The 21061-nt window shown below is 38.0% G+C and overlaps 1 protein-coding gene across 6 annotated transcripts in view; it reads right to left on the bottom strand.

Moving 5' to 3' along the window:
• LOC126469819 (syndetin) overlaps positions 1-21061 on the bottom strand; it is a 137479-nt gene that overhangs the window by 67069 nt on the left and 49349 nt on the right. For all 6 annotated transcript variants that reach the window (XM_050097102.1, XM_050097105.1, XM_050097103.1 and 3 more), the window contains 2 exons: positions 19577-19763; positions 5453-5642 (listed from right to left, as the gene is read on the bottom strand). In XM_050097102.1, coding sequence (XP_049953059.1) covers positions 5453-5642; positions 19577-19763 — 377 coding nt within the window. The remainder of the gene's footprint in view (positions 1-5452; positions 5643-19576; positions 19764-21061) is intronic.

The following is a 21061-nucleotide window of genomic DNA, read 5'->3' as shown; positions in this document are numbered from 1 at the left end:
TAATAATAATATCAATATGCTTGACAATTTTTGATTAGATTGCAGCTAGTCAGTTGCTCACATTTGATGAACTATTTAAAATGATGTTTCTTCGTCTTGCTTACTGCATGAACTGACTCATACTGTACTTCATAACAATGACCAATCAGAAGATGCTCAGATAAAGAAAAGTGTACACATTGTAAATTCTAGCTACTTCTAAGACCCACTAAATAAGTAAATTCATCTCTGCCTATCTGATCAATGAAGAAATTATTGTATGAAATACCAATGATTCCAAATTTCATTCTTATTTAAGGATCTAAGGATGATCAGGGGTTTCATGAACCCACTTACCAAAGTCAATACATATGCACACCACTGCAAGTTTGTTAAGGGAAGCATTCGGGCATTTGAGTCAAACAATTTAGTGAAACATTGAAAAATATCTGGATGGTGATGTGAGGACTAAGATCTCGTTCCTCATCAATCTGATTTCAGTGTTTGCCAATTCTGGTTTTCAAGGCTTTGGTTTTATAGACAGGGAGTTCCATTCATGACTTTTAACCTTGTTTTATAAACCACAATATACAGTACAATCCAGACAAAACTTCATCCCGCATCCTAGTCCAGGATAATATAGTGTGTGTGTGTGTGTGTGTGTGTGTGTGTGTGTGTGTGTGTGTGCGCGCGCGTGTCTAATTCTTGGGCTAGAACACAGCAGGAATTATTAGTGTTAGTATTAATTCTATGCCAGGGAGTTCACATGAACTTTAAAAAGATCACAGATATAAATAATAAGCAGGAAACAACAGTAGGTGCATACCAGTGGCAAATCATTCAGAAGGTGAAACTCAGTTGGACTGAATACATTTTGTGTTGAGAGAGTGAGCAGGACATTCATAGGCAAGTTCAGGTCATGAGCCCACAGAGATGGTTGTTTCCTTCTTTCTTTTGGTTTTATTACTATCGTCTATAGAATGGCCAAAGCTACAATTGCACACTCATTGATGTATTGCCTGTTAGCTTTTGTCTCAAGATCTTCGGCCAGTGTTAGTTTAATGATCTTCCTGAGATTCCACCAGTATGAGTGGCTGGCACTGACAAATATTCCCCCTCCATTGCTGCTGGACACCAGTAACTGAGGGTGAATCCTGGACAGTGCCAGCCACTCGTGGCGGCGAAAAATAAGGAAAAAGATTAAACAAACGTCAGCCAAGGATCCTGAGACAGAAGCTTGCTGGCAATATGTCAACAAGAGGCCACGGAAGTATGAACTATTTTATATGTTTAGTGATTATTTTTACATTTTACATTATTTGCATTCCATCCAGGATTTTTCAGTTGCAATGTAAGTATCTTGTGTTAATTGGACCATATAGGACATTTCAGAAAGAATATCAAATATTTTAGGAGTTGATGGTACAGCTAATTCATAAAAATTTACATCTGTATTGCTAATCTGCAAATAACACTTAAGTGCCTTGCAAAGGGTTCATCGAACTACATTCACACTAATTCTCTATTCTTTCACTCTCCAACGGCGTGCAGAAAAAAAGAACACCCATATCTTCTTGTGTGAGGTCTGATTCGCCTTTATTATAATGCTCTTTTCTCACTTTATTGTGAACTCGGATTCCCCTTTATTATAATTGTCTTTTCTCCCTATGTAGGTAGGCGTCAAAACAAAACATTTTCATATTCGAAGGAGAAAGCTGGTATTTGAAATTACATGAGAAGATACTGTTGCGACAGAAAATGACTTTGTTTTAATGATGGCCACCCCAAATACTGTATCATGTCAGTGACTCTCTCCCTTACTTCTCCACGATACAAAAACGTGTTGACCTCCTTTAAACATTGTCAATGTACTCCGTTAATCCTATCTCTTAAGAATCCCACATCATGCAGCAGTACTCCAAAAGAGGGCTGACAAGTGTGATGTTCTGCCAATAAAAGGCAGTTTTTGATTTGCCTTCCCCACAACATTTTCTATGCATTCATTCCAGTTGACATTGTTCGTAATTGTAATTTCTAGGTGTTTAGTTGAATTAATTTTAGTTGATTTGTTGCATAACTAAAGTTTAACAGATTCCTTTAAGCACTCATGGGGTGGATCCCACAAATTGTTTTGCAATTGTTTTATATCTTCTAATGACTTTACTAGACAATAAACAACAGTGCCATATATGAACAGCCTAAGACAGCTGGTGAGATTATCTCCCAAATCGCTTATAAAGATAAGGAACAGAGGGCCTATAACACTACCTTGGGGAATGCTAGAAACCACTCCTGTTTTATTCAATGACTTTCCATCAATCTCTACAAAGTGTGATCTCTCTGACAGGAGATTACGAATCTAGTCGCATAACAGGCGGTATTCCATAAGCACGCAACCTGATTACAAGATGCTTGGGAGGAGTCTATTTGCAAATCTAGAAATAAGGAATCAATTTGAAATCCTTGTCGATAGCACTCAGCACTTAGTGTGAATAAAGAGCTAGTTGTGCTTCACAAGTACGATGTTTCCAAAGTCTGTCTTGGATGTTAATGATATGGGCGTGTAATTTAGTGGATTACACCTATTGCCTAATCCAAACAAAAACACTCCATATACCACGTGTTCTACAGAAAATATTTTAGGAGTTGATGATACACACTAATTTGAATAAAAACACTCCATCCACTGTGATTCCAATTTTTCTTGGTTACAGAGATACAGCTGTTAGAATGTAGCCGAAACACTTGCAGAAGGTGTTAGGAAAAGGCAAATGATTAATTTCAAAGTTTATTTTCATAAATTTCCCCTCCAACTGCAATACATATTTAATTTCTCTTGACAACACCATGTGTAACTCTACCGAGGTCATTGTGATGTTCTTTTATGAGAGCAGCACAAGACATAAGCGAAACAAGCAATTTGCCTCACATATTTATTTTTTCTTTCAATACTTCCATCTCCAAACCACACCCAAAGGCAAAAATGTAAAGGGGGTAAAGGATGCGCACCTTGGTGGCCAAGAAACATGACTATTTTGGCCTAGCCATCATCCATCGAACACTGATATGATGTGTCACCTAACAACTAGAACATGCAGGGGAAGAACATACCTAGCCATGTAGCCAAAGGAACCTCTTCCAATAATGCCCGATGCTCATTTTCAAGGAAGTTGAGATAATAAGGGCCTGTGTCACAATGCAGCAGCACAACAGCCACAATCAACAGATTGTTCATCATACCACACTACACATTTACAGACAAGTGTTCTTGAAAATGCGTCTCCACAAAGGCATGTTGCTTTAGTCGGACAACTAATGTGAGTTACGAGTATTAATGATACAGTCACATGTGAAAGTGGCTTCAGCAGTAAACAGCTTTAATGGGGTTACTCAGTGATTTACAACTGGCCTGTGACAAAGTTCCAGTAGTCTAATTTCATCTCCTTCTTGAAGCTAGCAGCTTCCATGGGGCCTGCAGTAGTAATTGAAGGCACCACAACAGCTGCTGACTATGTGAACATTATTATGGACCAACTGTAACCCCTTATGCTTGATGTCTTCCCCAACAGCAGTGGCATCTTCCTGCAGGATAACTATCCCTGTCACAAGGGCAGAATCATGCAGGAGTATGATAGTGAACTGATGTTGACGTCTTGGTGATCTTGGCTTATCTGAATCCGATGACACCCAACAGGGTGCTATTGAGCACCACCTCCACATCCACAAACTAACTGCCCATAAATTATGGGAAGTGTCTGACCTGTGTGTAGGCATCTGCTGCCACAAATGTCTGGAAACCTACTAAGTACTTGTTGAATCCATGGTACGCAAAATCACTGCTGAATTGTGTTCCAGAGGTGGACCAACAAACTTTTAAGTAGGTGGTCATAATGTTTTGGCTGATCAGTGTAAATTGGACACGTCATAGGGAATAATACCACCTACTAAAAAACATACTACTACTACTACTACTACTACTACTACTACTACTGAAATACCCAGTACAGTATACAATAATATAATATCCAAGAGCTGATTAAGAATAAAACGACTTCATTATCATATACAAATCCAATCTTAAACCTACATTGTTAGCCGCCAGCATCCAGATGAAACTCTTTGTTACAACCAGCAGCAAACAGCTACATGTCTGCCAAGTGCTGATGCAAATTACTTCAAAAGTGTCAAAAGAATTTAATATTGTTTCATATCGCTCCCTCCCATAACAAAACAGGAATACTTATCTATCTCCACATGACACCTTATACAGCAGTTGTCATAGCTACAGAAGTGCCACACAAAAAAAAGAGAGATCTCCAGGAACAGAAACACCATAGGAGGATTCTATACCTTTTAGAAACCACATTGGAGAAATAATTTGTCACTTTCTGTTGTAAAATGTAGTGTGCTCGATACACACTACACTCTTCGATATACACCACAGTCCTAAATACAATATGACAACTCTCTACAAAATGTTTCAGTTCGGTTTTGAGCATAAATTCATGGCACATTTGCTTATGGCACCTTTGCTGTAAGGTGGACAGTCTCATTGTCTAACAAATGTAATACTGCCAAGAGGCATGATGTGTTTCCCTCCATAGCCTTAACTGCAAACAGGATGAAAAGTGCTGAAAGGATGATTTAAAAGAGATATCAATAGAAATTTCAAATAAGCTCACACTATGATATTTCAAGAGCTGTATGGCAGGTCCTACCTTCAACTGGACATTAATAGGATAGGTCTGTGTTTTTAAGGCCCAGCACACTACACTGCACTGAGTATTTTGCTTTCCTTAAAGTACTCCATTCTCTTCACAATTTCAATATTATTTCCCCACTTTGTACCTAACGTAGATATTGTGAACCATTCATCCACCAAGATACAGGCAAAAAACCATTTAAAACTTGCATCATGGATGGCTATAGTGTCCAACTACTGATCATTAAAACAGTAAGTTTACACTCTCTGGTTCTGTCTTAAGCTCCTATGTAGTACGTATTGCATTACCCATGCCATAAAATCTTTTTTCTGACATGAAGTACTAAAGAATTAGAAACTCAACTGCTGATCATAAGCAAGAAAGGCGAGGCTGAGGTTTATAGTGCAAAAATTTTTTCTGATGCAATTTAGGACTGTAAGTGTAAAATTTAGTCCCGATTATTTACATCATTTCCTTCCATGTAAAGGAACAATTTTGTAATCTTAAAAATGAAATTAACAGTTCTTGTATGCCGACAACTTTTGATGTGTGCACGTGGTAAATTTTTCACATATGACTGAATAAATTCCAGTGCAAAGTTCAACAAATTAAAATTACCTAGGCCTTAATACAGTTATCATAAACTGCAGTAGTAGCTGCAGCTGTAGCTACTACTTCTACCACCACCACCACCACCACTACTACTACTACTACTACTACTACTACAGTTACTATTACCATCATCTCAGGCTGCTGCAGCTGTTACTTACCTGTAACTGAAGGATAGTGAAATTATTTTTAACAGGGCAGAGTTCCCAATTCTCATTTTCTAAGAACAGCCTTAGCTCTTCCAAGCGTTCTCTGTGATAACTTTTAAAGTAATTTGTACTCTGTTCTCGAATAGAATTTTGTAATTCTTCTGATTTGCTTCCACAAAATTCCTCACCTACTTCCATCAACCTGTGTAAAATAACGTTTCCAAGATGAATGCCAAACAAATAAGTAAATACTATGGAAGAATTATGGCTCCATACTGATACACAAAAGAGAGATTAAGTTTTCATACCGTTGTCAATATTGTTTAGTACATAACTAACAACTTAAAAGATCTACAGTTCTCATTCAAAAAGCTTAATTCTCAAGAAAGTGCATCCTTTCCAACAGCCTTCAATTTTATAAACAGAACATGTAACATTGAACTACACATAACAACTCACATCATTTATTGTAGAAAATAATTTTGGATTATGTGAGAAACTCTCAAACACTAGTCCAATCAGCTACTATGAATGAAACCACTCAACATCATAGAAATGAGCAACTTTGAGATAAATTTTTTTTAAATTTCTTTTTCAAAGTGTATTAACAATATTGGTGTCAGTCTCAAGATTGATTAACAAATACATACTTAAAAATTTTACAATATTTTTAGCGAGAAGGCTGAACTTTGTGCAGTGACATTAATTTTTCAATATTTAGTGTCATGTCTGTCATCAGCAATCCTAAAGTGCCGCACTCTACAATTGATAGCCTGTTTCTGTTCTTCGTAACTAACTTTCTAACAATGTTAGATGGGAAACCAATGAAATATTTCTTTGCTGCAGCTCATACAGCTGGATAAAACATAGGGATTTGTCATTGAAGCTGGAATGCTAGATATACACTTCTTAATATCAATTTCAATTCTGGAATTCTAGATATACACTTTTTAATATCAATTTCAATTCTTCATAGGTTGAAAGTTCCATCAGCTATTCCTACAAGGATAATTCTGATGTTTGTAGATCAGAGGCAGGTTCCAGTACATAATCTGGAATATTAATTTGAAGGAGATCCTGAAATCTATAAAATCATCTTTAAGGGTGTCCAAGTGCTGACAAAATACTGTCATCATTTGTTTCCTCAGACAAAAGATTTGGAAACTGATAAAATTGTTTTTCACCCATATTATATCCACATGAGGCAAATTTCGAATGAAGGCAGAAATAGTTGTCTCTGCTGTGATTAAATTCAAGTCACTTCCTTGCAGCTGTAGATTTGTTTCATAAGCTATGTTGTTGTTGTTGATGTTGTTGTTGTCGTCTTCAGTCTGGAGAATGGTTTGATGCAGCTCTCCACGCTACTCTATCCTGTGCTAGCTGCTTCATCTCCAAGTAATTACTGCTGACTACAGCCTTCTGAATCCGCTTAGTGTATTCATCTCTTGGTCTCCCTCTACTATTTTTACCCTCCACACTTCCCTCAAATACTAAATTGGTGAACCATTGATGTCTCACAATGTGTCCTACCAACCGATCCCTTATTCTAGTCAGCTGTGCCACAAATTCCTCTTCTCCCCAATTCTATTCAGTATCTCCTCACTGGTAACGTGATCTACCCATCAAATCTGCAGCATTCTTCTGCAACATCACATTTCAAAAGCTTCTATTCTCTTCTTGTCTAAACTTTTATTATCCATGTTTCACTTCCATACATGGCTACACTCCATACAAATACTTTCTCTTCTTCAGAAACGCTTTCCTTGCCATTGCCAGTCTAAATTTTATATCCTCTCTACTTCGGCCACCATCAGTTATTTTGCTCCCCAAATAGCAAAACTCTTCTACTACTTTAAGTGCTGCATTTCCTAATCTAATTCCCTCAGCATCGCCTGATTTAATTCGACTACATTACATTATCTTCGTTTTGTTTTTGTTGATGTTCACCTTATGCCCTCCTTGCAAGACACATTCTGTTCAACTGTCCATCCAGGTCCTTTGCTGTGTCTGACAGAACCACAATGTCATCGGCGAACCTCAAAGTTTTTATTTCTTCTCCATGGATTTTAATTCCTATTGCAAATTTTTCTTTTGTTTCCTTTATTGCTTGCTCAATGTACAGGTTGAATAACATTGGGGATAAGCTACAAACCTCTCCCTTCCCAACCACTGCTTCCCTTTCATGCCCCTCTGCTCTTACAACTGCCATCTGGTTTCTGAACAAATTGTAAATAGCCTTTCGCTCCCTGTATTTGACCCCTGTCACCTTCAGAATTTGAAAGAGAGTAATCCAGTCAACATTGTCAAAAGCTTTCTCTAAGTCTACAAATGCTATAAACATAGGTTTGTCTTTCCTTAACCTATTTTCTAAGATAAGTCGTAGGGTCAGTACTGGCTCGCATGTTTCAAAATTTCCACGGAATCCAAACTGATCTTCCCCGAGGTAGGCTTCTACCAGTTTTTCCATTCGTCTGTAAAGAACTCGTGTTAGTATTTTGCAGCCGTGACTTATTAAACTGATAGTTTGCTAATTTTAACACCTGTCGAGACCTGCTTTCTGTGGGATTGGAATCGTTATATTCTTCTTGAAGTCTGAAGGGTATTTCACCAGTCTCATACATCTTGTTCACCAGATGGAAGAGTTTTGTCATGGCAGGCTCTCCCAGCGCTATCAGTAGTTCTAACGGAATGTTGTCTACTCCTGAGGCCTTGTTTTGACTAAGTCTTTCAGTGCCTTGTCAAATTCTTCATGCAGTGTTGTATTTCACTTCTCATCTTCTTCAATGTCCTCCTGCATTTTCATAATATTGCCCTGAAAGTACGTCTCCTTTGTATAGACACTCTATACACTCTTTCCAACTTTGTGCTTTCCCTTCTTTGCTTAGCACTGGTTTTCCAACTGAGCTCTTGATATTCATACAAGTAGTTCTCTTTTCTCCAAAGGTATATTTAATTTTCCTGTAAGTAGTGTCTTTCTTACCCGTAGTGATATATGACTCTACATCCTTACACTTGTCCTGTAGCCATCCCTGCTTAGCCATTTTGCACTTCCTGTCGATCTCATTTTTGAGACGTTTGTATTCCTTTTCACCTGCTTCATTTACTGAATTTTTATATTTCCTCCTTCCATCAATTAAATTCAATATCTCTTCTGTTACCCAAGGATTTCTACTAGCCCTCGTCTTTTTACCTACTTGATCCTGCCTTCATTATTTCATCTCTCAAAGCTGTCCATTCTTCTTCTACTGCATTTCTTTCACCCGTTATTGTCAATCGTTCCCTAATGCTCTCTATGAAACTCTCTACAACCTCTGGTTCTTTTGGTTTATCCAGGTCCCATCTCCCTCAATTCCTACCTTTCTGCTGTTTCTTAGGTTTTAATCTACAGTTCATAACCAATAAATTGTGGTCAGAGTCCACATCTGCCCCTGGAAATGTCTTACAATTTAGAACCTGGTTCCCGAATCTCTGTCTTACCATTATATAATCTATTTGAAACCTTCCAGTGTCTCCAGGCCTCTTCTACATATACAACCTTCTTTCATGATTCTTAAACCAAGTGTCAGCTTTGATTAAGTTATGCTCTGTGCAAAATTCGACTAGGCGGCTTCCTCTTTCATTCCTTACATCCAGTCCGTATTCACCTACTACTTTTCCTTCTCTTCCTTTTCCTACTATCAAATTCTAGTCCCCCATGACCATTAAATTTTCATCTCCCTTCACTATTTGAATAATTTCTTTTATCTCACCATACATTTCTTCAATCTCTTCATCATCTGCATTGCTAGTTGGCATATAAACTTGTACTACTGTGGTAGGCGTGGGCTTCGTGTCTATCTTGGCTACAATAATGTGTTCACTATGCTGTTCGTAGTAGCTCCTATTTTTTTTATTCATTATTAAACCTACTCCTGCATTACCCCTATCTGATTTTGTACTTATAATCCTGTAAAAGAGGATAATGGAATGTAGTCTAATTAAATTGGATGATGCTGAAGGTATTAGATTAGGAAATTAGACGCTTAAAGTAGTAAATGAGTTTTGCTATTTGGGGAGCAAAATAACTGGTGATGGTCGAAGTAGAGAGGATATAAAACGTAGACTGGCAATGGCAAGGAAAGAGTTTCTGAAGAAGAGAAATTTGTTAACATTGAGTAAAGATTTAAGTGTCAAGAAGTCTTTTTTGAAAGTATTTGAGTGTAGCCATGTATGGAAGTGAAATGTGCACGATAAATAGTTTAGACAAAAAGAGAATAGAATCTTTCAAAATGTGGTGCTACAGAAGAATGCTTAAGATTAGATGTGTAGATCACATATCTAATGAGGAGGCATTGAATAGAATTGGGAAGAAGATAAATTTGTGGCACAACTTGACTAAAGAAGGGATTGGTTGGTAGGACATATTCTGAGGCATCAAGGGGAGCCGCATCAAACCAGTCTCTGGACTGAAGACTACAACAACAACAATCCTGTATTCACCTGACCAGAAGTCTTGTTCCTCCAGTCACCAATCTTCACTAATTCCGACTATATCTAACTTTAACCTGTCCATTTCCCTTTCCAAACTTTCTAGCCTACCTGCCCGATTAAGGGATCTGACATTTCATGCTCCAAACTGTAGTACGCCAGTTTTCTTTCTCCTGATAATGAGTAGTCCCTGCCTGGTGATCCGAATGGGGGACTATTTTACCTCCGGAATATTTTACCCAAGAGAACTCCATCATCATTTAACCATACAACAAAGCTGCATGCCCTTGGGAAAAATTACGGCTGCAGTTTCCCCTTGCTTTCAGCTGTTCACAGTTCTCGCACAGCAAGGCTGTTTTTGTTAATGTTACAAGACCAGATCAGTCAATCATCCAGACTGTTGCCCCCACAACTACTGAAAAGGATGCTACCCCTCTTGTCTGGCCTTTCAACAGATACTCCTCTGTTGTGGTTGCACCTATGGTATGGCTAGCTGCATTGCTGAGGCACAAGCCTCCCCACCAATGGCAAGGTCCATGGTTCATGGGGAGGGGGGGGGGGGGGGCAAATAAGCAATATAGCAATATCACTCAAAAAAAAAAAAAAAAAAAAAAAAAAAAAAAAAAAAAAAAAAAAAAGGCATTTAGTAATTTTTGATCTTACTATACTTTTCCATTGCGGCTTTGCGAGAACTGACCAGAGTCGTGGCAAGTGGCCATCAACACTGCCTAAATTTGCTACACCCAATTCTGGATAGTCAGCTTTGCAGCTGAACCCAGCTATCCCGAATGTGAATCTAATGCATTTGGTACAATTCCACTGTGCTCAGTCTTATGGTCAGAATAGCAGATGAAAATTATATGGTTTCTTGGAAGCATAAAATATGATATTTCTGTTCAGATGTGGTACTTATTAAAATTAACGCATATGAAATTAAATTAAGCATGTTGTACAAATGTTAGACTGCTAAGGTTGACAATGGCTGGCTATTGCCTGAAGTTTATCAACAATACCAATGACAACACCCACAAAATGGGAACCAACAGCTAGTAAGTGAAGAAAATTGGAATTCTGTCATCCAAAAATTAGTAGAATTCTGGAAACCATTTTAGTCACTCAAGTAGGCCTCTGATAAGAATAATGTGATTTTTCCCTGTTTTCTGGGAGGAACTTCAGCTGTGATTAGAGAGAGAGAGAGAGAGAGAGAGAGAGAGAGAGAGAGAACACCATTGAAATTTCAGAGTTTCTGGTTTTTCTGAAATTACTGTAAAATTAAGCATTTAATCAAAAACATCATGTTTAGCAAATGCCTAGTGCATTATATTCTGTATTGAATCATGTATAGTGAACTGGTACGAACATTTCATTACATGTTGGGCCCCATATGTAATCTGAGAGAGAGTATTTAATTTCGTGTTCTCTGTGAGTTCGTGTTTAAATCACTGCGATAGTTTTTTAGTGAAAACAAGTAAAAGCATTTATTTTAGCAGGAAAATTTGGTGCACTTTTCCATTGTTTCATGAAAGATAACATGCTTCAAAGCACATTAGTACTCAATGAAAGGGCCTAAGTATTACATATGAAATAATACAATCCAAATATTTCATTCCAAAGAATTTGATAGTAGAGACCCATCATGGTATACAAACAACATTAGAAAACTTCTAAAGAAACAGCATATTCTCTGGAAGAGCCACTAAGCACAGCATAACCCAAAGAACTGCAAATGCTGATTGAAACATACATGACAATCAGAAAGCAGCGTGTGATGCATTCGGTAACTGCTGAAGCAGAACATTATTGCAGGGGCTATCCTAAAATCCTAAGAAATTTTAGTTGTACATTAAAGCTGCCAACAGCCAAAAATAAATGCACACACACTCACTGACAAAACAGGAACCAAAGAAGACAGCAAAACTAAAGCTTAAATGTTAAATTCCATCTTCAAATATTCCTTTAGAAAGGAACATCAAAAAATGTTATCTCCATTCAGTATCTGTACTGATACAAAGATGCGTGATATTGTGATCAGCACTAGGTATTGAAAAACAGCTCAGATCTCTAAAGCATAATAAAGCTCCTGGGCCCAAAGGTGTCCCAGTCAGTTTCTATCCAGAATTTATAACCAAATTAGCCACACTCTCAAACATAATTTACTGTGGGTGCCTTGAGCATGGAATTGTTCATAGTTTGCTTAGTTGTTTGTTTGTTCATATTTTATGTGCCTCTATACCATTCACACAATTTGATAAAACTCTTATTGCTTGCACTTGTGCAAAGGTTACAGGCATAGTGCAATTACGTACAGTAGGTGGCATGCATGTCATACCGGCAAATATACATAAGGAGTAGGGAAATAGTGAGAGAGGTCTGAATGTGACAAATGAACAGATCAACATTTAACTGCGTCTTACTCATTTTGATGACGATAAATATGAGTTATTTATAATCGAAATTGGAGAAAATAAATTTATGGGACAAACTGATTAAAAGAAGGGTTGATAGGACACATCCTGAGGCTTCACGGGAAGGAGGGCAAAAATTTGGAGAGGTATACCAATTGATGAATTCAGTAATCAGGAGTGGATGCATGTTGCAGTAATTACACAGAGATGAAGAGGCTTGCACAGGATAAACTAGTGTGGAGAATGGCAACAATCTGGTCTTTGTACTGAAGACTGTAGCAGCAACAACAAACTGTCTGTGACCCCTAGGAAGAAAGCACAGGTCAAACATCTAGAAAGGTGTCAAAAGTGATCCACAAAACCACTGTTTAATATTATTGATATCAATCTGTTGTAGAATCTTAGAACATATTCTGACCTGCCTGCTAGCCCAGTCTGAGATTCACAAAGGTAGTGTTCTGGTAATACCCATTGCCAGTTGTAATTATTCTATGTATTTATTAAGCAAAATCTTAATTTAACTGTTAACACAAATTTTTCATTCAAGCACAACTATACAGATTAAAATTCATATCTTTTAAAGCAGATTAAAGCCCTTTACATCTCTGTGAATGGTACATTTGTCTGCCTAGATATCACTAACATTTCGATAACTGAAACTATATGCATTGTTAAAACAAACTCCTCTTCTTCTCTACATTTATAAATTCAAGTCCCCTGCTCGCTTCTTTCTGGATTTTCAGGATAATCTCAGAAATTACTGTACAGATTTTGATATAGTTTTTACTAATAGGTAGTAGACTGAATTATGAGGAAGGTTTCTGTATATAATTTATAAATATTTCGAGCAATTTGGTTAAATTATGATGATTTTCTCAAATGCCACTGTGAAAACAACACCACTGCTATCTAGCAGTGAACAGCAGAACTCCTTGGATCCACAGCTCTGCGCAGCACAACAGAGGTCTGGTCAAACTGGGTGCACGCAAACACTCTGCTTCCTTCGATGTACCGACAACCGAAGGAATGTGTTTGGCATTGCATGGTCAGTGTGAATGTGACTTAACATATGCAGTTATTATTTGTTTGGACACTTTGAAATTAAGCTACAGTTCACGTGCAGCAGTCAGTGACCTAAAGTGCACCAACCAAAAAGAAGCAGTATTGCTCATAAACGTTGGTGTATTTGTCAGCTTCTTAAAGAAGAAAACAGGCATGGGTACGATCTTCTTCATACCTTAAAAATACAGGATGGAATGTCATTCAGAAACTCCTATTGGATAATTAGGGACAATTCTGAAAGACTTTTAGAGATGGTAGGGGACTCATTTCAGAAAAAGACAACAGCTTCAGTCTCTCAGTTTCTGCTTCCCTCACATTTGCAATAAGAATTTGCACTCATAATTTATTGCATGTTCTTCGAGCAATGGACAGTGAGTTGCTTAACTTTGAAGTACTATGACTAATTGTTTGAGGACAATTGTATAGCGAAAGAAACATGTGAATACAAAATCTGCAGTTTTTAACATTTTTTTGCAAAATGTGAAAATTTTTGAAAAAATTTTCCCTAAAGAAAGTTTTTTCAGCAGCGAAGCACATGAATAAACTTTCAGCTCTCTGCTTCCCTTCAATCAAACCTAGATACAGACATGAATATTTCAATGGTAGGGTGAATAGGATTGTCAAAAGAGTCTGCAACAAGTAACTGAGTCTGAACAATGAGTCAGTGAGTAACATAGTTTACAACAGGATTACTGCCATGGGCTGCACATCTACATTAGGCATGTTTCTTTGTGTTTCATTTTCTTTTATTTGTGACCTTTGGACATGATCCATTCAGCCAGTCTCCAATACATGATAGTGCCACAAATCTGAAGACATATCCAATTGCACACACATGCAATCATGGTTCACATAGAATATTTACATTGGTTGGACACATTTTAACTAAATCACTATGTGCTCCCATCACTGCCACAAGATGTCACTCCAAATGCCAATCACACATAGTAGAACAGATAAGAGTTCTGGCATGTGCTGCTTAAATCATTTCAGTTACATGAAACTGATGATACTCAGTTACATAACATTGTCCTCAGAATTTTATGCATAACCCTGTGCAGTGATTTCTAAAAAAATTTACCTCTTTGCCAAACAAGTCGCCCAGCTGTAGATACTTAGTACTACCAATGCGAAGCCGAGGCTGGTTGCTAGTGATCTATAAAAAAGAATGTACAACGGGTCCACAGAACTACAATCCTGTGTTGCTCATATCAATTTGCAGCAGAATACTAGAACATACTGTAGTCCAAACATAATGCTCCATGGAATCTACAATGGATTCCAAAAGTATTGATCATGCAAAACCCAACTTCCACTATTCTCACATGATCCCTAAGCGACAGCAGCAACTAGTTCGATTATTGTTTCTAGACTTCTGAAAAATATTTGACTCGGTGCTACATAAACACCTGTGAAAGACAATATACTCGCACAGAATATGCAGCCAGATTTGTTACCAAGCTGAGGATTTCTTGACAAGCAGAATGCAGCATGTTATCCAAGATGGAGAGTCTTCTTGAGATGTAGACATAATATAGGGCGTTCCCAGGGGAGTGTAACAGTACCATTACTGTTCCCATTGTACATTAATGACACAGGATAAGACTGGTAGCAATCTTTGACTTTTTGTAGATGACATGGCTATTTACAGGGAAATTCTATCTTACAAGAAATTGTAGTAGTATCCAGTTAGACCTTGTCAAAATATCTGCATGGTGCAGGGATTGGCAACTCTAACTGTACACAAAGGTAAAGTTGTGCACTTAATGAAATGTAAAAGCGAAATAGCCTCAGATTACAATATAATTGGTTTGCATGTGGAATCAGTCTTGTCATAAAAATACTTGGGAGTAACTATGAAGTGCAACGATCACTTGAGAGCAGCTGTGGGAAAGGCGTATGATAGGCTCCTATTTGTTGCTAGAATACTTGGAAACTATGGCTTGTATACAAAATAAATTGCTGACAAGACGTTTGTGCAGCCCATACCAGAATACTGCGCAAGTGTGTGGGACTTGCATCTGGCCAGACTGACGGGGGACACAGAATGTGCGTACCCAGATGTGCTGGACAACCTGAACTGGCAACACTCAAACAAAGACACTATGTATCTTGCAAAAATATATTTAAAAAAAAAAAGATCTAATGGTACAAACAACGTACACTCTTCAGCCACCTATGTATCGACACCACGAAGAAAACTTAGGCAAATAACAGCTTGCACAGAAGTGTATAGGCAGTTGTTCTTCCCATGCTCTATTCATGAATGGAACAGGAGGAAACCATAATACACCAAATAAGTACCCCATCATGCACCTCCCAGTGATTCACAGAGTTCAGTTGTAGATGTACATGTGGGATTGGAGACATGACCAATTAAATCTGCCACTGTATTTTGTGAAAATTCTGACAACTCCCTCTCCCTCCTCCCCCCCCCCCCCCCTCCCTCTCTCTCTCTCTCTCTCTCTCTCTCTTTCTCATAAAAATCCAAGGGCATATACTTAGCATAATTCATCTTTTAGTTTTGGTTTTCACAACCTGCTGATAGAACTTGGAAGGTTTTCTGCTGTTAATAACTACTGCCAATCTATGGGACCTAACAATAACTGGACCTGTTTACAAGGAAACAGAGAGTGATAAAGGGTAAGTGGTTTCACCTACTGCTTCCCTCAAACTTACTTGAAACAAAAAGAAATAATATGCACTTTGTGATGTAATGAACATCATGCCAGAAGAGCTATTAATTGCACAGTCAGGGCACATTCAGAATGAGCTCTGGTTGCAAAGGACTACTGCATTTTGAGTAAAAGAATTTTTTATCTCAGAAATGAAAACTCGAACAAACAGTAAGAGAACTGAATATGAAGAAAGGAGTTCTGAATACAAACAACAGAAGGATATCAGATACCCCAACATGCATATCATGTGGGAATCATTATAATACGGTTAGGGAAATCAGGACAAATACTGAGGTGTAAAAGCAATCTTTTCTTCCGCATACTGTCTGTGGATGGAACTACCGGGAGTAGGATATCCTTGAGTACCCTGCCTCACGTACCATGTTGTGGCTTGTGGACTACAAATATACACATGTAAATGTAAAAAGGTAAAATAGATTATCATATTGCACACATTAGCCGTTCCCCTCTCCCACATAACATTACTTAAAATAAGCATTAAAAAATATTCATCACAACAATAACAACAATTTGGCAGTTTCCAGGAAGTGTGACACCGATGGTAATTCGAAGCTGCTGCCATGTGAACAAATGTCTTCTAAGTGTACTCAGCCTCAACAGCTGTGCCAATTCAGGTATCCCTCGCACATGGACAGTGATACCTGGATTTTCCATGGCCTCCAGACAAACCAAATTCCTTTGAGGCTCAGTTCACACACACACATTTGTGCCAATATTGTCACCACCACTAGCTTACTGCTGCCCAATTCCCATCGCATACTACGCCATGCCAGCAATATCCAGAGTTTGGCAGTTGCATTGGGAAAGGAATACATTTGTTAACTATGATTCAGAATGAATTAGTATCATTTGTTGTTTGTAATCTACTTTCCTGATTTAAATAGTGGCAGAGGGGAAATCTGAGGCATCTGGAGCTGGCAAATCTGCCTTGGCCTTTGGTTTCTTAATTTTTGTTCCTTCCCCTTTTCATTCTCCTGGTTCTCATTATGAGATTTAAATTTGGTAGTAGTAGTGTCCATACAAAAATCTGTTACGGATAAGGAGTGGACAATTCGCAGCTCAGCTCTGTGTCCACACCTGTGCCAGCTGCTGTAGGTCAAGGAGGAAGCAACATGCCACCATGGGGTGTCACTCAGGTAAAGGTCTTTGTTATACTGATAGAGACTGAATGACCACAGGGAAAATGAGTCATGGTAAAGAATGTGATAATAACTGTAAGTGGATACATTGTGCAAAGCAGGTGAAATATATCATACAACTAGGATCCTTACAAGGCTGTTCACACGAAAAAAAAGAGTCTTGAAACCTGGAAAAAAATCCAAAGAGATTCTGACCGTATGTAAAGTAAACCAATAGAAAGATGCAATCAATACCCCGACTGTGTGATAACAATGGTGGTGTTACTGATGACAGAGTCACTAAAGAAGAGTTACTAAATACGTTTTTCTCAGATTGCTTCACCAAAGAGGATGAAGTAAATATTCTAGAATTCAAATCAAGAACAACTGTCAACATGAGTAACCAAGAAGTAGATATCCTTGGTGTAGCAAAACAGTTCAAATCACTTAATAAAGGCAAAATCTCCTGTCCGGAATGTATACTTGTCAGGTTCGTTTCAGAGTACGCTGATACAACAGCTCCATATTTAGCAATAATATACAACTGCTTGTTCATCAAATGATCTATACCTAAAGGCTGGAAAGTTGCACAAATCACATCAATATCAAAGAAATGATATAGGAGTAATCCACTGAATTACAGACCCATGTCAATAACATCGATTTGCAGTAGGAGTTTTGAACTTATATCCTGTCCCAACATTGTGAGTTATCTCAAAGAAAACAATTTATTGACAAACAGCCAACATGTTTTCAGAAAATATCATTCTTGTGAAACACAACTAGCTCTTTATTCTCACAAAGTAATGAGTGCTGCTGACAGGTGATGTCAAACTAAATCCGTATTTTTACATTTCCAGACAGCTTTCAACACCATTCCACACAAGCATCTTCTAATCAGACTGGGTGCCTATGTAGCATCATCTCAGCTGTGTGACTGGATTCGTACCTTTCTGTCAGAAAGGACCAGTTAACAGAAACTGATGGAAAGTCATCAAGTAAAACAGAAGTAGCACCTGGGATTCTCCAAGGAAGTGTTATGGGCCCTCTGCTGTTCCTGTTCTACATAAACATTTTAGGAGACAATCTGAGTAGCCCTCTAAGATTCTTTGCAAGTGATGCCATCATTTAAAATCTTATAAAGTCATCAGATGATAAACCGCAAAACAATTTACACAAGATACCTGTATGGTGCAAAAAGTGGCAATCGAAACTGAATAATGAAATGTGTGAAGTAATCCACATGCATACTGAAAGGAATCTGCTAACTTTTGGTTACACAATAAATCACTCAAACCTAAAGGCTGTAAATTCAACTAAATACAATTATGACGATCATAACTGGAATGATCACATGGATAATGTTGTGGGTAAAGCAAATCCAAGACTGCAATATACTGGCAGAATACTTAGAAAATGCAAGAGGTCTACTAAAGAGACTGCTTACACTATGCTTTTCCACCATCTTCTGGAGTATTAATGTGGTACACATCAAATAGAATCAACAGAGGCCATCAAGAAAGTTCAAAGAAGGGAAGTTCATTTTGGACTATCATGAAATAGGGGAAAGAGTGCTATAGATATGATATGCGAACTGGGGTGGCTATCATTAAAACAAAGGTGCTTTTTGTTATGACAGGATCTTCTCACAAAATTCAAAATTTCAATCACCAAGTTTCTCCTCAGAGTGTGAAAATATTTTGTTGGCACTAACCTACAGAGGGAGGGATGATCAACATAAAAAAAAAGAGAAATCAGAGCTTGCACAGAAAGATTTACATGTTCTGGATTTGCGTGCTCATTTTTCCTGCATGCTGTTCAAGAGTGGAACGGTAGAGAAATAAAAGGTGATTTGATGAACACTCTACCAGGTACTTAAGTGTAAATTTTAGAATATTCGTGTAGGTCTTGATGTAGGTTGAGACGTAGATGAAATTTATTTGCCAGTTACAGTCCACTTCATTGAATAATAATGGTGCAACATTAAGGCTATGAAAATTTTGAACTTCATTAAAAACTAAACAAATCATCTAAATTATGGACATGGCTGTAGTAATAAAAATGTTTGGTCCTGTTTTTCCAATATCCATGAATTTACCCTTGTCCTGGAATGATCTGTTGGTGGATATGTGCCTTTAGTTGTCTAAAAAATATGGGGCAGTGAAACGTGTAACCTCACAGAAGCCACTGTTCAGTGGATGAAACTACCATTGCTTTAAATGATCAAAATCTTTGAGTATACGTATGAGCTGCTATTTGTTGACAAAACTTATGGAGCTACAACATGGTTGCGGTATCATTTTCTGTCTCTATTACTACAATGACATAGAACAGAGCACTTCAAAATGAAATGAAGAAGTGGAAACTGTTCTTGTATAAACTTACCTGTGAACAACTGAAAGAATTTGAAGAAACTCTTCAAATTTGAACCTGGCCAAGTCACATCCCATTAGATACGCCCCTACCCTGGATTGGACATCGTGCCACATACGAAACATTCCTTTTTCCAGTTTTTGCTCCACATACTTCTGATCACAACTCAGTTCAAAGTCTATTACAGTACTAACACCCCCTGAAAAAAATATTATTTACACAAATTTCTTTGAAAATTACACAAATCAACTATATCTTAGGGATAAGAGAAAAAATACATGGCAAAGGTAAGTGACTAAGGGGTCAACGAATTGGCATTCCTTCTTCAGTTGATCCTAGGATTTTCAGTCACTTGTCGCTTCTTTCACTTCTAGCAATGATTTGTATATGAGAGAAAGGCCGAGTTGCCCTGTGGTTCTGAGTCCATGTTACTGTTATTCTCCCTATATCTGGTTGGGTAAGAGAATTCAAAGATCAGAGAGGGGAGAACCCAAGGGGAGGAGGGGGGGGCATCATGACTCCCCAACCCCCCCCCCCAAAAAAAAAAAAAAAAAAAAAAAAAAAAAAAAAAAAATTGTGAGAGCATTTATATTTTTACACACAACAATTTCCATCACCCATATGAACCATGGATCTCATCGAAGTGGGGTGGCTTGGGTGCTTCTATGATACAGGCAGCTTCTATAATACAAACAGTTGTACAGTAGAATCAACTATATGGGAGGAATATCTGTGGAGGGACCACACAAATGTTTGAATCCTAGAGAAGACCAGTAGCCTTCTCGGTACACAGTTGCAAGGGCACCTGTCTGGATGACTGACTCATCTAGTCTTGTAACATTGCAAGGGGAAACTAAAGCTGTCATATTTCCCAAGGACATGCAGTCCTACTGTATGGCATGATGATGATGGCACCCTCCTGGGTGAAATATTCTGGATGTAAAGTAATCCCCTATTCTGATCTCTTGGCAGGTATTACTCAGGAGCATGTTGTCATCTGGAGAAACAAAACTTGCATTCATTGGGTCAAGAGTGTGGAATTTTAAATCGCTACATTGGGTAAGCAGGTTAGAGAATTTAGAGAGGGAAACCGATAGGCTGAAGTTAGATATAGTAAGAATTAGTGAAGCATGATGGCAGGAACAACAGGTCTTCTGATGAGGTCAGCACAGCTAACAACACCAGCTAAAAGCATGGGTATTCCAGGAGTAGGTCTAATGATGAATAGGACAATGAATGCAATACAGAAGCCAAACAGATATGAAGCCAACATCCACCACTGTAGTAGAAGTTTATATGCCATCTAGCTCAGTGGATGAACAAGAGATTGAAGAATGTGATGTTATTCAAATAGCTGGGGAAATGAAAATTAATTGTGATAGAGGAGTGGAATACAATAGTAGATAAAGGACAAGAAGCAAAAATAGTAGGCGAACATAGACTGTGGGAGAGTACTGAAAGGGAAAGCTGCCTGGTAGAATTTTGCAGACTGCACTA

This window comes from Schistocerca serialis, chromosome 3, assembly GCF_023864345.2.
Source record: "Schistocerca serialis cubense isolate TAMUIC-IGC-003099 chromosome 3, iqSchSeri2.2, whole genome shotgun sequence".
Lineage (NCBI taxonomy): Eukaryota > Metazoa > Arthropoda > Insecta > Orthoptera > Acrididae > Schistocerca > Schistocerca serialis.
Note: the sequence above shows the minus strand (reverse complement) of the source record. Positions and strands in the feature narration are given on the sequence as shown.